General features: G+C 44.2%; 1 protein-coding gene across 1 annotated transcript in view; it reads left to right on the top strand.

Annotated features, from left to right (window-relative positions):
• The window catches only part of LOC140735929 (RNA-binding protein 38-like), a 49,105-nt gene extending 32,422 nt beyond the window's left edge, over window positions 1-16,683 (top strand). Inside the window, exon 4 of the mRNA XM_073061541.1 lies at window positions 15,371-16,683. Coding sequence (XP_072917642.1) covers window positions 15,371-15,650 — 280 coding nt within the window. The 3' untranslated portion in view covers window positions 15,651-16,683. The remainder of the gene's footprint in view (window positions 1-15,370) is intronic.
• The last annotated feature ends 387 nt before the right edge of the window (window positions 16,684-17,070 follow it).

Genomic DNA, 17,070 nt, shown 5'->3' with positions numbered 1-17,070 from the left:
GAACACAATACTCTGAGTGCAGTCGAACTTCAAAGTGTATGAATCAGGAGCTGGAATAGGCTCTTCAAGCTTGTTCACCAATTTAGCAAAGTCACTGCTGATCTGACAGTGACTGTAGATCCACACTCTGGCCCATTCCCAGTAATTTTTTCAACCCCACCATTATTTGTTTATTAATCTTTGCTTTAATAGTCTAAGATCTTGCTACCACTATCCTTTGAGGAAGAGGTCGAAAGACTTGGAATAATCTAAGAGTAAAATATTACCCTTATCTTGCCTTAAGGGTGCAGCCATTTATTTTTAAATAGCCACACACAGTATTTATTCTCCAAGAAGAAACAGCTTCCTATCCACACTCACCCCGTCAAGACTCCTCAAGATCTTAAATTAAATGCATATTGCCCTTTCAAAGCTTAGTGGATGCAAGCCCTGCCTATCTGATCTTTCCTGAGAAAGCAACCCATCTTCTCCAGATATCAGTTCTTTGCTTAACTTGCATCCTTGCTTAAATAAGGAGATCAGAAGCATATACTCATTCCCCTTGCAATGAACGGTGACAATTTCCTCTATATTCTAATTACTTCCGTACACTTCTTTTGTGAATTATGTACTCAGATCTCCAGATCACTTTGGACCTCATAGTTCCTCAGACTTTCACCACTTAGATAATACTTTTTTTAAAAAAAATACTTCACTGCCAAAATAGGTAACTTCCATTTCCCCACATTATACTCCATTTGTCAGATTATTTTGCACATTTGTCACCTCCTTTTGTCATCATTATAAGTTACTTTCTTACATTTCTTTGTATCAGTGTCAAGATGTCTTCAGCCATGTCATTTAAAAGGTTGGAGCCCCAGTACCAATCCCTGTGACAGGCAACTGATTCCATATTGCCCACCTGAGGACAACCTACTCTCAGTTTTCTGCTATTCAGTCAATCTCCCGTCTCCCTTGTGGTGTAGGAGGCAACATACCGATCTCCAAGATCTGATGTTACACCTAAGGAGCTGCTTCTTGAAATCTGGGATCAGTACATCTGTTAGTTCCCTTTCGTCCACAGCACGTTACTTCAATAAATTGACTAAGCATGATTTACCTGTGTTGACAATTAGCTCGCAATGACAAGCATTAAGCTAAGTAACACAGTTTCCTGCTTTCCCTCTCTTTTGAATAAGAGTTACATTTGCCGCCTTCTTTCTTCCTTCTGCAGCCCCTTTGCCTCTTTCACCTGCCACATTACAGCTTCGCACATGGTCCCACCAGTGACATTTCCCCTCAGCTGGCCTCACCTAGGTGTCCCTCACCGCCTTGTTTTGGCTTTTCCTCACATACTTTCCAGATCTGCTGAAGGAGCTCGGTTCAAAATATCGACAGTTTATTCCCCTCCATTGATGCTGCCTGACATGCTGAGTTCCCCTAGCATTTTGTGCTTGTTATATTTGCCAAAGGAACATCTCCTGAATCCAGGGAATTCTGAAAAAATAAATCCAACTCATTAGCAATCTCACTTCTATGATGATGTTCATTAGGGCCCAGAGATCTGTCAGCCATGACTATCTCAGAGCCACTGCCTTGGTGATTGCTATTTTCCTAAAGTTTCTCCCTCCCTTTCAGTTCTCCATGCACACCTAATTCTAGGATGTCACCTGTATCTTCTGTAATTGAAGCTTCTAAAATTCCTGTTTTTCTGCCATCTCCCTATCTTTGATTATTAATTTTCTAAACTCACTTTTTATCGGAGCAGCTCTTCTCAGGATTCAAGAGTACTTACCACTTGAACATTGAAACAGACAGTGAAATATGCTGTCTGTATTAACAACCAACACCCGAGTGTCACCACGCATTTGGGTACCAACGTAGTATGCCTACAACCCTTGGCACAACAGGAAAGCAGGTCACAACAAGCAATGAAACAACAACAGCAAAGCAACTTGGTTTCTCCCTCTCACTATCACCCACCAGCATGCTCCTCTAACCCCAAGACTTCTACAGCCTCCAGTAGACTCTGTTTCAGACTTTTATAAATTCTTTCATAACTATCTATAGAAGCTATACCTATCTGCTTTAATATTTCAAATGAGCCCTTTATTCTCCTTTTTTAAAAATCACTTAGTCACTCATTGCAGTTTTTATGTTTATATTCTATATGATCAGCTAAGCTACGTGCCTTTGAATAATTTTTTTTTAAAAGTTCGATACTGTCTTTATCCTTTGTTAGCCATGAACTGCAGATCCACCCTGTGGATTATTTCCTCTTCTTGAATGGATCTGTTCATACATAGGTCGTGATAGATCCCTTTCAATCTCTGCCACTGAATCTCAATTGACCTCTCCTTTAAATAAGCGGGCAAGAGTTTGGCTGATGGAGTATAAGATGGGAAGATGTGAGGATTTCTAGTTTATAAGGAAGAATGAAATGGCAAGTCATTAAACCGAACAAGACTGCAAAGCATTGTGGTACTGTAGGATTGTCAGTACACGACATACAGAAAGTTAGCAAGTAATGAGAAAACAGTGAGACATAGTGAGACATAGGAGCAGAATTAAGCTGTTCGGCCTACAGACTCCGACATCTTACAAACCACTGAGACAGTGGAGATATAGGGGCAGAGACAGTAGAGGGTGTATAGAGGATGTGGATACAGGGAGGAAGGGGCAGAGACTGTAGAGGGTGTATAAAGGATGTGGATACAGGGAGGAAGGGGCAGAGACTGTAGAGGGTGTATAGAGGATGTGGATACAGGGAGGAAGGGGCAGAGACTGTAGAGGGTGTATAAAGGATGTGGATACAGGGAGGAAGGGGCAGAGACTGTAGAGGGTGTATAGAGGATGTGGATACAGGGAGGAAGGGGCAGAGACTGTAGAGGGTGTATAGAGGATGTGGATACAGGGAGGAAGGAGCAGAGACTGTAGAGGGTGTATAGAGGATGTGGATACAGGGAGGAAGGGGCAGAGACTGTAGAGGGTGTATAGAGGATGTGGATACAGGGAGGAAGGGGCAGAGACTGTAGAGGGTGTATAAAGGATGTGGATACAGGGAGGAAGGGGCAGAGACTGTAGAGGGTGTATAAAGGATGTGGATACAGGGAGGAAGGGGCAGAGACTGTAGAGGGTGTATAGAGGATGTGGATACAGGGAGGAAGGGGCAGAGACTGTAGAGGGTGTATAGAGGATGTGGATACAGGGAGGAAGGGGCAGAGACTGTAGAGGGTGTATAAAGGATGTGGATACAGGGAGGAAGGGGCAGAGACTGTAGAGGGTGTATAGAGGATGTGGATACAGGGAGGAAGGGGCAGAGACTGTAGAGGGTGTATAGAGGATGTGGATACAGGGAGGAAGGGGCAGAGACTGTAGAGGGTGTATAGAGGATGTGGATACAGGGAGGAAGGGGCAGAGACTGTAGAGGGTGTATAGAGGATGTGGATACAGGGAGGAAGGGGCAGAGACTGTAGAGGGTGTATAGAGGATGTGGATACAGGGAGGAAGGGGCAGAGACTGTAGAGGGTGTATAGAGGATGTGGATACAGGGAGGAAGGGGCAGAGACTGTAGAGGGTGTATAGAGGATGTGGATACAGGGAGGAAGGGGCAGAGACTGTAGAGGGTGTATAGAGGATGTGGATACAGGGAGGAAGGGGCAGAGACTGTAGAGGGTGTATAGAGGATGTGGATACAGGGAGGAAGGGGCAGAGACTGTAGAGGGTGTATAGAGGATGTGGATACAGGGAGGAAGGGGCAGAGACTGTAGAGGGTGTATAAAGGATGTGGATACAGGGAGGAAGGGGCAGAGACTGTAGAGGGTGTATAGAGGATGTGGATACAGGGAGGAAGGGGCAGAGACTGTAGAGGGTGTATAGAGGATGTGGATACAGGGAGGAAGGGGCAGAGACTGTAGAGGGTGTATAGAGGATGTGGATACAGGGAGGAAGGGGCAGAGACTGTAGAGGGTGTATAGAGGATGTGGATACAGGGAGGAAGGGGCAGAGACTGTAGAGGGTGTATAGAGGATGTGGATACAGGGAGGAAGGGGCAGAGACTGTAGAGGGTGTATAGAGGATGTGGATACAGGGAGGAAGGGGCAGAGACAGTAGAGGTGGTCCATAAAGGAGGAGGAGAGTTTGAACCTGAAGGTATTGTTTAATCAGACGCAGGGAGTATGAGTGCCCAGGCACTGCTGAGAGCTGACACAGGAACTGCTCGGAGTGATCTGGGAAACGAGGAGGCAGAAAACCAGGGGAAAGCACCATGGTGGTGATGGGATCCATATTGATATTCCAGGCTAGTGAGACAGTTGACAAGCCCTTCCTCAATGACCACATTGTTCCTTTGCCCTGCTGCCGTACAATACACGGCTGCATTGCATACACTGACCTACAAAACATGCCATTATTCTTTCCAAGGAACACAATAACTCATTGAAGAGGAAAGTAAAGTGCTTTGCGACCTTTGTGCCTGTGACACTGACACAGCATCGAGAGGCTACCATACTTGGGTGCAGGAGAGGAGGCGGTATTTACAGAGGTAGACTTCAAGCTCCTCAGTCACCGGGGAGGGGTGAAGGACCTGCCACATCAGCCCAAAAAAACAACCCCTTACATGTGGCACGAACACTGCAGTGAGCTTCCGGTGGTAGGGATGTGGTTTTGCTAGGTTGCGGCCACAGTGAGCTGGCTTTCAAAGTAGAGGGCACCAGAGGTCAGTGATCCTATATCTCACTTCACCCCACCATATCCCATTGTCTGCTGGACATTGCTTCAATGTGTTCATTGTTGTTCATTTTGCGCATTGGCCGTTTGTGCGTCCTGTTGGTGTGGTCTTTCATTGATTCTATTGTGTTTCTGTGATTGCCCACGTGAAAATGAATCTCAGGATTGAATCTGATGACATGTAGCATATGTACTTTGATAATAAATTTACTTTGAACTTTGACTTGATAAGATCGCCTGTCAATCTTCTAAGCTCCAGTGAGCATATAGTCCAAACAATTTGATCTCTCTTCATTCAGCAGCCTCTTCATCCATGGAACCAAGCTGTTGAACCTTCTCCACACTGTCTCCAATGCAAGTATATCCTCCTTTAGTTATTGAGACCAAAACTGTATTACAGATTTGTGGGCAACACTCCAGATGTAAATCACTCATAACCCTACCTTTATACTCGCTACCCAAGGCCTGTACTGGCTGAAGTTTAGAAGAATGAGGGGGGATCTCACAGAAATCTATTGAACATTGAAAGTTTTATATAGAGTGGACATGGATAAGATGTTTCCTACAGTGGAGGAGTCTAGGACCAGAGGGTATAACCTCAGAATAGAAGGACATTGCATTGGGTGCATTAATGGATTTTTGACTCTGTTATGGCCACGGAGGACTGGAAAATTGCGAATGTCACTGCACTCTTTAAGAAGGGAGGAAGACAAAAGAAAGGAAATTGTAGGCCAGTTAGCCTCACCTCAGTGGCTGGGAAAGTGTTGGAGTCCATTATTAAGGATGAAGTTTTGGGGTACTTGGAGACTGATGATAAAATAAGTCAAAGTCAGCATGGTTTCTGTTAGGGGAAATCTTGCCTGCCAAATCTGTTAAAATTCTTTGAAGAAGTAACAAGCAGGGTGCACAAAGGGGAAATCATTTGCTTGGATTTTCAGAAGGCATTTGATAAGGTGCCTCAGATGAGGCTGCTTAATAAGATACAATCCTGTGGTGTTACAGGAGAGATACTGGCATGGATAGAGGAATGGCTGACAGGCAGGAGGTAGTGAGAGGGAATAAAGGGGGCATTTCTGGTTGGCTGCCAGAGACCATTGGTGTTTCTCAGGGGTCGATGTTAGGACCGCTGCGTTTCACTTTGTTTGTCAATGATTTAGATATTGGAATTGACAAAGTTTGTGGATGATACGAAGATAGATGGAGGAGCAGGTAGTAATGAGGAAGCAATGTGATTACAGCAGGACTTGGACAAATTGGAAGAATGGGCAAAAAAGTGGCAGACGGAATGCAGTGTTGGAAAATGTATGATGATGCATTTTCACAAAAGGAATAATACTGTGGACTATTACCTAAATGGGGAGAAGGTTCAAACATTAGGGGTGCAGAGGGACTTAGTCCTTGTTGAAGACTTCCAGAAGGTTAATTTATAGGTTGAGTTTGTGGTAAAGAAGGCAAATGCAATGTCGGCATTGATTTCAAGGGGAATAGAATATAAAACCAAGGAGATAATGCTGAAGCTTTATAAGACACTTGTCAGGCCATACTTGAAGTATTCAGAAAGGATGTATTGTCATTGGAGAGATTCCAGAGGTGGATCACGAGGATGATTCCGGGAATGAAGGGGTTAACAAAGAAGTATTTGGCAGCTTTGGGCCTGTCCTCGCTAAAATTTAGACAAATGTGTGGGAATCTCATTGAAACCTACCAAATGTTGAAAGGACTAGATAAAGTGGATGTCGACAGGATGTTTCCTATGGTGGGGGTATCCAGATCTAGGGGGCACAGCCTCAAAATTGAGGGGTGACCTTTTGCAACAGAAGTAAAGTGGAATTTTTTTTTTAGCTAAAGAGTGGTGAATCTGGAATGTTCTGCCACAGACTGTGGTGAAGTCCAAGTCCGTGGGTATATTTAAAGTGGAATTTGATAGATTCCTGATTGGTTGGGGCATCAGGCGATATGGTGAGGGGGCAGGTGTATCGGGTTAAATGGGATCCAGGATCAGCCATGATAAAATGGCAGAGCAGACTTGATAGGCTGAATGGCTTAATTCTGCTCCTGTGTCTTATGGTCTTATGATTCATTTAGAACAGAGACGAGGGACAATTTCTTTAGCCAGGGGATGGTGAATCTGTGGAATTCTTTGCCACAGACAGCTGTGGAGGCCAAGTCATTGGGTACATTTAAAGCAGAGGTTATAGGTTCTTGATTTGTCAGGGCGTCAAAGGTTCTGAGGTGAAGACAGGAAAATGGAGTAGAGGGATAATAAATCAGCCATGGAGCAGACTTGATGGGCTGAATGGCCTAATTATGTTACTATGCTTTATGATCTTACAGTGTAATAGTCTTATGTACCTCAGGAGGGTCTGATCTTTGCTCCTACCTCGAAATCAGATCTCATGCAGCTTTGTAATACTGCAGATCTGTGACACACAGCTGATAAGTTACACTCTGTTAGGGTGGATAATTGGGTGCCGAGTGAGTGTCTGTCAGAATCAGAATCAGATTTATTATCATTTATATATGTTGTGAAACATATTATTTTGAGACAGCTGTAGAGTGAGAGACATTAAAATTGCCAAAAAAAATAGTAATTATTGCAAAAGAGGAAGGTGAGGTGATGTTAATGGACCATTCAGAAATCTGATGGCAGAGGGAATAAGCTGTTACTAAAATGATGAGTGGGGTCTTAAAGCTCCTGCATCTCCCCTCTGATAGTACTATTGAGAAGAGGGCATGTCGTGGATGGCGAGGAATCTTACTGATGGATGCTGCCTCCTTGAGGCACTGGCTTTTGAAAATGTCCTCAATGGTGGGGAGGCTTGTGACTGTGATGGAGCCGGTGGAGTCAACAACCCTGCGCAGCCTCTTCGACCCTGGGCATCGGAGCCTCCGTACCGGTCAGTGAGATAATCCCAATCAGAATGCTGTTCACGTACATCTGTAGAAATCTGCTAAAGTCTTTGGTGGCCTACCGAATCTCCTCAAATTCCTAATGGAGTATTGCTGTTGGTATGCCTTCCTCGTCATTGCCACTGCCTGTGTCAATGCCACCAGGTCTAGGATGGGACAGAGGCAGCTGTCATCTTGCGTCTGGGTTAATCCACTTGTGGTGTCGGGTGGAAAGACTCCCCGCTGTTCCATTGGCAGCTGCATCTCTTGGGAGAGGCAGCTTCTCCACAGACCCGACGCGGCTCCAAGTCCCCCGGCCCTCCTGGGAAGGCTTCCAGACAGCCGCTGGAAATAGTAGCTGTCGGAGTGTGAACAGGTCACGGCTTCCCAAGGTTGCGGTGTCCCTCCAGCACGCGAATGTCCCTGCCACTCAGGGAGGGCAGATGGGACTGAGCTAGATATTCACCATGGGAGGCAACGCACACAAGATGCTGGAGGAATTCGCCGGGTCGGGCAGCACCTACGAAGGGAATGGGCAGTCGGCGTTTTGGACCGAAACTCTCCAAAGATGCTGCCTGACTCGTGAGCTCATTATACGTATTTATAGACGCACCTTGTAAAACGTCTTTCTGGGCCAATGAGCCCACACTGCCCAGTTACACCCACGTGGCCAAGTAACCTACCAACCTGTACGTCTTTGGAATGTGGAAGGAAATTGGAGTGCCCCGAGGAAGCTCACAGGGGCATGGGGAAAACGTACAGTTTTATTGGTTTTTCATGGTGTTGGAAGCTGGTCCTGCCTCTGGAAATCGCCTTTGGAGAGAAGGTCAGAAGAAGATTTGGGTGTGAAGCACTGAAAGAAATGGGGAACATTTTAGCTGCTTTTTCTTTGGTGAAGGGGGACCAAAGAGACAAATATGCTGCTGACACTGGAAGTTAAAACCAAAGGTGCTGGAAATACAGTCAGTGGCCACTTTATTAGCTACACCTGTACAGCTGCTCGTTAATGCAAATATCTAATCAGCTAATCATATGGCAGCAACTCAATGAATAAAAGTATACAGATATGGTCAAGAGGTTCAGTTGTTTTTCAGACCGAACAGCAGAATGGGGAAGAAATGTGACCTAAGTGATTTTGACTGTGAAATGATTGTTGGTGCCAGGTGGGGTGATTTGTGTATCTCAGAAGCTGCTAATCTGGGATTTTCACACACGAACGTCTCTAGAGTTTACAGCGAGTGATGTGAGAAACAAAAGCATGCAGTGAGCAGCAGTTCTGTGGGTGAAAACACCTCGTTAACGAGAGAGGTCAGAGGAGAACGGCCAGACTGCTTCAAGCTGACAGGAGGGTGACAGTGACTCTAATAATCACCTACTACAGCAAAGATGTGCAGAAGAGCATCTCTGAGCACACAACACCTCAAACCTTGAAGTGTATGAACTACAGAAGCCGAAGACCATGAATATTCACTCACTGGCAACTTTATTCAAAAAGTAACTAATAAAGTGGTTAATGAGTGTATCTCAATGAGCCAGCCGATGGCGTGACCTCCTTTATGTTTGGAGAGCGGCTTTGCAAAGAGATGGGTGCTGAGGTCATTAACACCACACCACATCTAATCGTTAGATCCTCTTTGCGATGCTCCATGGGACAGTAGGAAGGAAACCATCACACAAGTTGGGATCTGCAAGTGTTGAGACTGAGACAGTAGCAAGCTTTGGACTGCAGGGAGTCAGACTTCCTCGCTTATGAAAGTCAGAACAAGCTATTGCTATGGGGGTGGGTTTGAAGGGAATGGAGGAGCATTCATTAAAATAAAAGAAAGCAGAAGATCACACAAAGGCAACTCTTGCTAGGCAGGACTATTGAGATGTTTGTCCCGATAAGGTACTGGTGAGGCCACATGCTGAATATTTGCACAATTCTGGTCCCTTAAGGAATGATAAACCAGCATTGGAAGCAGTCCAGAAGAGATTCACTGGCCTAATTCCTGGGGAAAAGAAGATTATTTTATCAGAAGCAGCTAAATTGTATTCTTTGGAATTTAGATGGTCTATTGAAGTGTATTAGATCCTCAAGGGATACAACAAGGTAGATGTTGAATTATTTTCACCAGTGGGGGAATCTCAAATGAGGGGACATGGTTACAAGATTTGGGAGGGGATTCTTCACAGAAGGAAGAAGATCTCTGTAATTCTTTATCCCAGAAGGTTGTGGAGGGAAGATCAGTGGAAGTATTTAAAGATGGATTAGATAACATTTTGAAAGCTTGGGGTGTTGAGAAGAAGAGACGAGGACTAGGGCCAATCACTCACTGAATGGTGCAGCAGGCTTGAGGGGGCCGAGTGGTCTACTCCGTGTTCCTACCTTCATACACCTGATACACTATTGCCTCTTGCCCAGTGAGGTGTTCCACTTCCCTCCCATTGAGATCTCACCCTATGGTTAGTTGTCCTGGGCAACAAAAGGAAAACCCACTCCACCTTGGTGATGAAACAAAAATGGATGATCTCTTGACAGGCTTCACAAAGCTGGCCCTCAGTCACCAACCCCTCACCCTTTCTCAGCCCACAGCCAGCATTCTGCACCCTCTCACCAGCTCCTCCTCAAGGCCAGACTGCACGCTGTCCGTCTGGTCACAACATGGGCCGGAGGTGCCCTTCTTGCACCTCGCATTGTGGACCATGGAGCTACATACAGCTCAGGGAGACCCATGGAAACAAGAGACTGCAGGCGATGGAAGTAAAACAGAGTGCTGGAGGAACTCGGTGGGTCAGAATTGAATTGGACCAACATTCACAACAAGTAGGTCAGGCAGCATCTACGGAGGGAAATGATTGGCTGATATTTCGGGCTGGTACCCTTCATCAGGATTACTAGTGTCACATGTACCGAGATACAGTGAAAAGCTTGCCTTGCACAGATCAAATCATTATACTGTGTCTTAAGCTAGAACAAGAGAAAGCAATAACAGAGTGTAGAATAAATTGGAAGAGCTATAGAGAAAATACAGTGCTGGTAGACAATAAGGTGTAAGACCATTGTTGTGTGTGAAAATCCCTGGATATCAGCAGTTTCTCAGATACTCAAACCAGCCCATCTGGCACCAACAATCATTCCACAGTCAAAGTCACTTGGATCCCATTTCTTTGCCATTCTGATGTTTGGTCTGGACAATAACTAAACCTCTTGACCATGTCAGTATACTTATATGCATTGAGCTGCTGCCACACGATGGGCTGGTTGGATATTTGTCTTCAAGAACAGGTGTACAGGTGTACCTAATAGAGTATCCACAGAGTGTACATATGAGTTAAATTATACTCACTGGATACAAAGACCAGAGGAAGAGAACGTTGAAGAATGAGGAAGTTGCGGTGAGCAAAAAAGGGAATTTAGGGTTGAATTTTAGGAAGAACTAGAGAATTAAGTTAATGCTGTCTTTGTTTTCAAACTTAGTTGGACCCCATAAGGCTAGAATGCAAATACGGTTATAAGTATATGTATTTGTCTTCATTCTGTTTGAAAATAAATCTCAGGATATTATCTTTTGATATATGTACTTTGATAATAAGTTTAGTGTGAACTTTGAACCTTATTTAAAATTGAAGGTATGGAGATCTGGGGAGCAGAGTGCAGAGGAAATAACCCCTTTGAAGTAGTGAGACTTTGGCCATCCCTGGGATAGTGAAATGGGTGACAACTGCAGCAAAAGACTCTCAGTGTAATGCAGCAGTCATCTGGGCACTTATATCAGACCTAACGTTGTGGTGGTCTGGTCTGTACTGAGGTAGTTTATGATCTCCCGTCTCAGGGGTGGCACAATAGCATAGTGGTTAGCACAGTGCGTTACAGTACCTTACAGGTAGCAGTGGGCTCAATTCCTGCTACTATCTGTAAGGAGTCTGTATGTTCTCCCCGCGACTGTGTGTGTTTCCTCCAGGTGCTCCAGCTTCCTCCCACAGTCCAAAGACATATTGGTGGGTAGGTTCATTGGTCTTTGTAAATTGTCCTATGTTTAGACGACGATTAAATCAGGGGATTGCAGGCGGTGTTGCTCAAAGGGCTGGAACAATTTATTCAGTGCTGTATCTCAATAAAATAAAATCAATAAAATAACACCTATATCTTCATAATAAAAGTGTAGATTTATTCTGCCCAATGTAAGGCAGGCCAACATCTAATATTCCATCTGGGTAGACTCCAACCTGACAACATGAATATTGGTTTCTCTAACTTCTGATAATTTCTTCCCTACCCTCCCCCACTTCTCTCTTTTTCATTCCCCATTATGGTTGCCCTCTCACCCATTTCTAACCCCTCCCTGCCCTCGTGACCTGCCCATCACCTCCCTCAGGTTTGCCACTTCCTCCCCTCCATTCTTTGGTCCACTGTTGTCTCCTATCAGATTCCTTCTTCTTCAGCCTTCCTTCTACCTATCACATTCCAGCTTCTTACTTCATCCACCAGCCCCCACCACCCACCTACCTTCCACTTCCCCTGATCTCACTTATTACCTGCCAGCTTGTACTCCTTCAACTCCCTCCACCTTCTTGTTTGGAGGGTCAAATAGCCTAATTCTGCTCCTAATACCTTGGGGTCTTGTGGCTTCCCTTCCAGTCTTACTGAAGGGTCTTGGCCTGAGATATTGAGTGTTTAGTTCTCTCTATAGATGCTGCCTGATTTGCTTTGTGTGTGTTAATAAAATGTTCAGCATCTGCAGAAACTCTTGTGTTGAATGTTCTATGAATTATTACTTCATCGTTGTTGTTCTTTGAAACAAGTATATGAATGTCCATCACTTTGCACATTGTCACGCTAGATTCGATCTGTTAACTGACTTCCTTAGCCATGCATTGTTGTTTGATGCCGTATTAGTTCCTCAAACTAAAGGACTTGCAACTTCTTGGTGCAAGTCACTGCTGCTCAGTGATGTTCAAGGGAGTCGGTGTCAGTTCGATGTCACCCATCGTGTATCTCCAGTCCAGCCCTGACTCTGATCATCTGACTGGCATGGTGACTTCTCTAATGCACCACATTCAGTCTCCAACTTGCTCAGGTCTAACTCTTCCACTCAGGCAGGTTTGCTTTGCCTTAAGTCATTGACCTTACCTGCAATTATTGTCCCACTATTCTCTGGTTTATTAGGTGATTCATGAGATAACCAAGAGCTTTGATAAGTGATTTATATGCCACATTCTGTGGCAGGGCAACTGGCCACCTCTGCACCATGCTTCTTCAGAAGTCAGGACAGGCAATGAGTACGTGAACTTCACCCAGTCTATGATTCTAACTGGGGATATTCTCAGTAAACAGTGAGGGAATTCCTTCACTCAGCCTGTGGTTTTGCTCACTTCTGTGAGAACACAGAGCAAATTGTGCCAAGTGCACCCACCCATCTCTACAACTGCCTGTAGTACTTGGGGACCATGGCATTCCTCCCTTGCGGTTCAACAACCGTAGGGTCCAATCGAGCTTTGCTGCTCACATTGCAATTACATCAGCTGAATGCAGTCACAGGTTCAAAGTGTATATTTCTATCAAAGTATGTAAATGTCACATATACTACCCTGAGATTCATTTTCTTGCAGGCATTCACAGTAGAACAAAGAAATACAACAGAGTCAATACAAAGACTGACAAAGAACCTATGTGCAAAATAAGATAAACCGTGTTACTAATAATAATAATAATGATAATAAGTACCTTATTGATTCTGAGTGGGAAATTATTTAGTTACAGCAGCAACATTTAAAACACACTGAGCAATAATTACTAATAATACATATAATATTAACTAATAATGTACAGAATAATAACTTATACAATAGTAATTTACCAATGTGCAATACTGTACAATAATGTACAGAATAATAAAGCAGAGACTATTGTACTATGATGTGTGTACTCCTGTCGCACAGCGAGGAACTGTTGTATATGTTTGTTGCTTTTGGTCGGAAAGATTTTCTGTAACGATGCTTGTGACGGCGGAGCTGAGTGAGTCTGTTTGGAAGGGCGCTCTGCTGCTTATTCAGTAGGTCATGGAGAGGATTGCCTGATCGTCCATAATGGATTACAAACAAACAAAGAAAAACCCAAAACAAATAAATGCATCTGCAGATTTTCTCGTGTATGAAATAAATAGGTAATACTGAGATGAGAACACGAGTTGTAGAATCCTTGAAAGTGAGTCCATAGGTTATGGAATCAGCTCAGCGTTGAAGTGAGTGAGGTTACCCACGCTGGTTCAGGAGGCTGATATTTGAGGGGTAATAACTGTTCCTGAACCTAGTCGTGTGGGACCTAAGGCTCCTGTACCTCCTTCATGTTGGCAGCAGCGAGAAGAGAGCATGGCCTGGATGGAGGGGGTCCCTGATGATGGATCAGTTGTGCATCAGTCAATTCTATTTATCCTCCTCAAGAAGTTGTCGCAGAGGTGTTAGGATTGGAGCAAGTATCTAGGATAGCTTTAAACCGTTCCTAGAAAGTAGAGCTTGACACCATTCTCTGGATGAGTGGCCTTTGAGTTATTATCAGTCGTGTCTGGAACTGGTTTGAATACATGCAGACCAAGATGCACTGACCGTTTCAACTTCACAGCATGGTAGCTCCTTAGCTTCATTTTAGCATTTCTCTGAAGCGTTTGGCTGCTTTTCTGTAGTAGTAGTTATACTGTAGTCTTCATTGAACTTATCATTGTCAATGACCCTCTGAATCTCGTTCGTAGTCCTAACAGTCCAGTATTCATGAAAAGCAGTTATATAAATGCAAGCTGATTATTTCTGTAAAAGAAAATAAATTCATGAGAAGAATAAAAATGTAAATTATGTTTTTAAAAATTGGAAGTTGAAAATAAAGTTCAAAGGCAGAGAGTGCTGAAAACGTTCAGCAGGTCAGGGGGCACCCAGGAGGAGAGAAATGGAGTGAATATTTCAGGCCACCAGAACCGCCTCTCTGTGCCCAGCATTCAATGAGGAAGGCGTTTGGCACGTTGGCCTTTGTAAGTCAGGGCAGTGACTATAAGCGTCGGGATATTGTGCTGCTGTGCTGCGCGAGGTTGGTGAGGCCTTCCCTGAAATATGACGTACAGTGTTGGTCACCTTGATATAGGAAATATGTCATTCTTCTCTGCACTCTTTTCAGGAATATTGCCAGGAATTGAGGGCCCCAGTTCTAGAGAGAGGTAGGGGAGGCTTGGATTTATTCCTTGAAGCAGTGGAGGCTGAAGGGTGACCTCACAGACCTTTTGTTAAGTTAAATCAAAGGGGCATAGTTAGGGTGAAAGAACGGTGTCGTTCTCCCAGGGAAAGGGGGAGAAACAACTAGAGGGTACAGGTTGAAGGGCAGTGGGGAAAGATTTAGAAGGAGGCTGAAGGGCAACTTATTTTACACAGTGTGGTGTTACATGGAATGAATTGCCAGGGGAATTGGTTGAGGCAAGTACATTAACAATATTTAAAATACACTTGGATACGTGCATGGCTCAGAAGTATTGGCCAAACCTGGGGGTATGGGACTGGCTCTGGACTGAATGTGGTCGATATGAACAGGTTGGGCTGAAGAGTTGTATTACTCTACGACACTGGTCTTACTTGAGACGTTTATCATCACTAACTCCTTTCCAAAGAAAGCTTCACAGTAATGCATTTTAATCTTCTTCACCCCTCTGGCAGATTCCGAAATGTTTAGTTTTTGAATAGTTTTTTCAGTTTGATTTCTGTGCTGGTTGTTTACTTCCTCTGCAGTGCTGACCTGTGCTATTCTCTCTTGCAGCCTCACCACCCAGTACCTCTACCCGCAGGCGATCGTGCAGCCGGGAGTGGTGTTGCCGACTCAGCTTCACTCAGTCGCCTCTCCCTTCATCGACTATGCCGCCTACACTCAGTACGCTGCCTACGAGCAGTACCCGTACACCTTGTCGCCCGCCACCAGCTACCTGGGCTTCAGCTACTCCACTGTACCGCAGCCCGTGGCGGGGGGCAGCCCCAGTACCACTGCTGCTGCGTTCGTTCAGTACCCCCCTCAGCTGCTGCAGCCCGATCGCCTACAGTAAGGGAAGCGGGAAGGGATTCCATTTGGAAACAGGACTGCGGTGGACGGATATGTGGGTGATTGATGCAACATTGCTACTGGATCTTTGAGCAGCTCAACCTGGAGAGCTGCTTCAAGTATTAACAGAGATGGCAGCAGCCTGATGCCTGAACTGGGACAGCTGACCCCTCTCAGCCCAATGGCTGGAAACAAAATGGACAAGTCAGGGAAGCAGTCACCTCTCCTCTTTTCTGTCACCTCTTCTCTTCCAGCCTTCCTGTTCTTCCCCCGTGCCTTCTCCGATTACGTCACGCTCCCTCCTCCTGCCCATGTGTTAGCAGCAAAGCTGTTCGTTGTGAGGTACAAAGTGCAGCAGAACAAATAACAGAAAACATGCTAAATGCTGTTTTTTGATGTATAAAAATGTTTAATTTATCAACATCTTACAGAGGAGAAAAAATGTGTCAACTTTTTCATATTTATTGCAATGATCTGTGCTCAAAACTGGGGAAAGAGGAAGAAAACTTAGTTGTTCAGCTACCATTGTGTAAATTATTCTTAGTAAATCATAAACTAATAGGTTGCTAATTAATTTCAATATGCAAAAAAAACTTGGAAGGGAAGCAATATTTCTGTAGTCAGAACACTGTTCTATTTTCTTAATTTTGTAATTAATCTTAAAATCATCTCAACTTGGGTATATATTTTTTAAAAATTTACTTATCTGGGAAAAGATGAGTAATTTTTAGTGATCGCGATCTATGTGATATCCTGTAATGTACTGAAACTACTTATTTTTAAGAAGACGGGCTACATGCAGAAACTAAATGACTGGAAATTTGAAATTTGCATTTTAAACCCTCCTGGAATGAAAGGGATGTTTTAAGTTATAAATGCAATTTTTAATTTTTTTTAATGAAGGTATTTTTTAAAAAAGAAGAAGTATTTTAGGCTCAAAGCTACAATTAAGTAACAACCACCATTCTGTTTAGACCGTAGCTGATATTGGGAGAAATGTTTTCAATGTTATATTAAAGGAGCATAAAATCTCAAAATGGTTTTTCTTTTTATTCTGATGCTGCTTTTGTGACTTGCAGAACAGGGAGCTAAGGTGCCAACATTTGATATTGGGTGAACTGCCAGTTTATTGCTTTTCTCCTCAACTCTGAGATCTGCAGACAACCTCAAGACCCTCCCCTACTGAATGAAGCTGAGTGATTTCTTCTAGCCTCCTGTCATCTGTCCCAGATATCAGCCATCACACAAGAAACCTTGAGTTTTTCAGCAGTCAAAGCAAGAAGAGTTGATGTTGCTTCCCATTTTCCTGAGTTAGCATGTGTCCCTGCTGAGAAAACTGAAACCCACCCTTGAGCAACACACACACTCTCTCACACACACACACACACTCTCTCTCTCTCTCTCTCACACACACACACACACAC

Source organism: Hemitrygon akajei, chromosome 11 (assembly GCF_048418815.1).
Source record: "Hemitrygon akajei chromosome 11, sHemAka1.3, whole genome shotgun sequence".
NCBI lineage: Eukaryota > Metazoa > Chordata > Chondrichthyes > Myliobatiformes > Dasyatidae > Hemitrygon > Hemitrygon akajei.
Note: the sequence above shows the minus strand (reverse complement) of the source record. Positions and strands in the feature narration are given on the sequence as shown.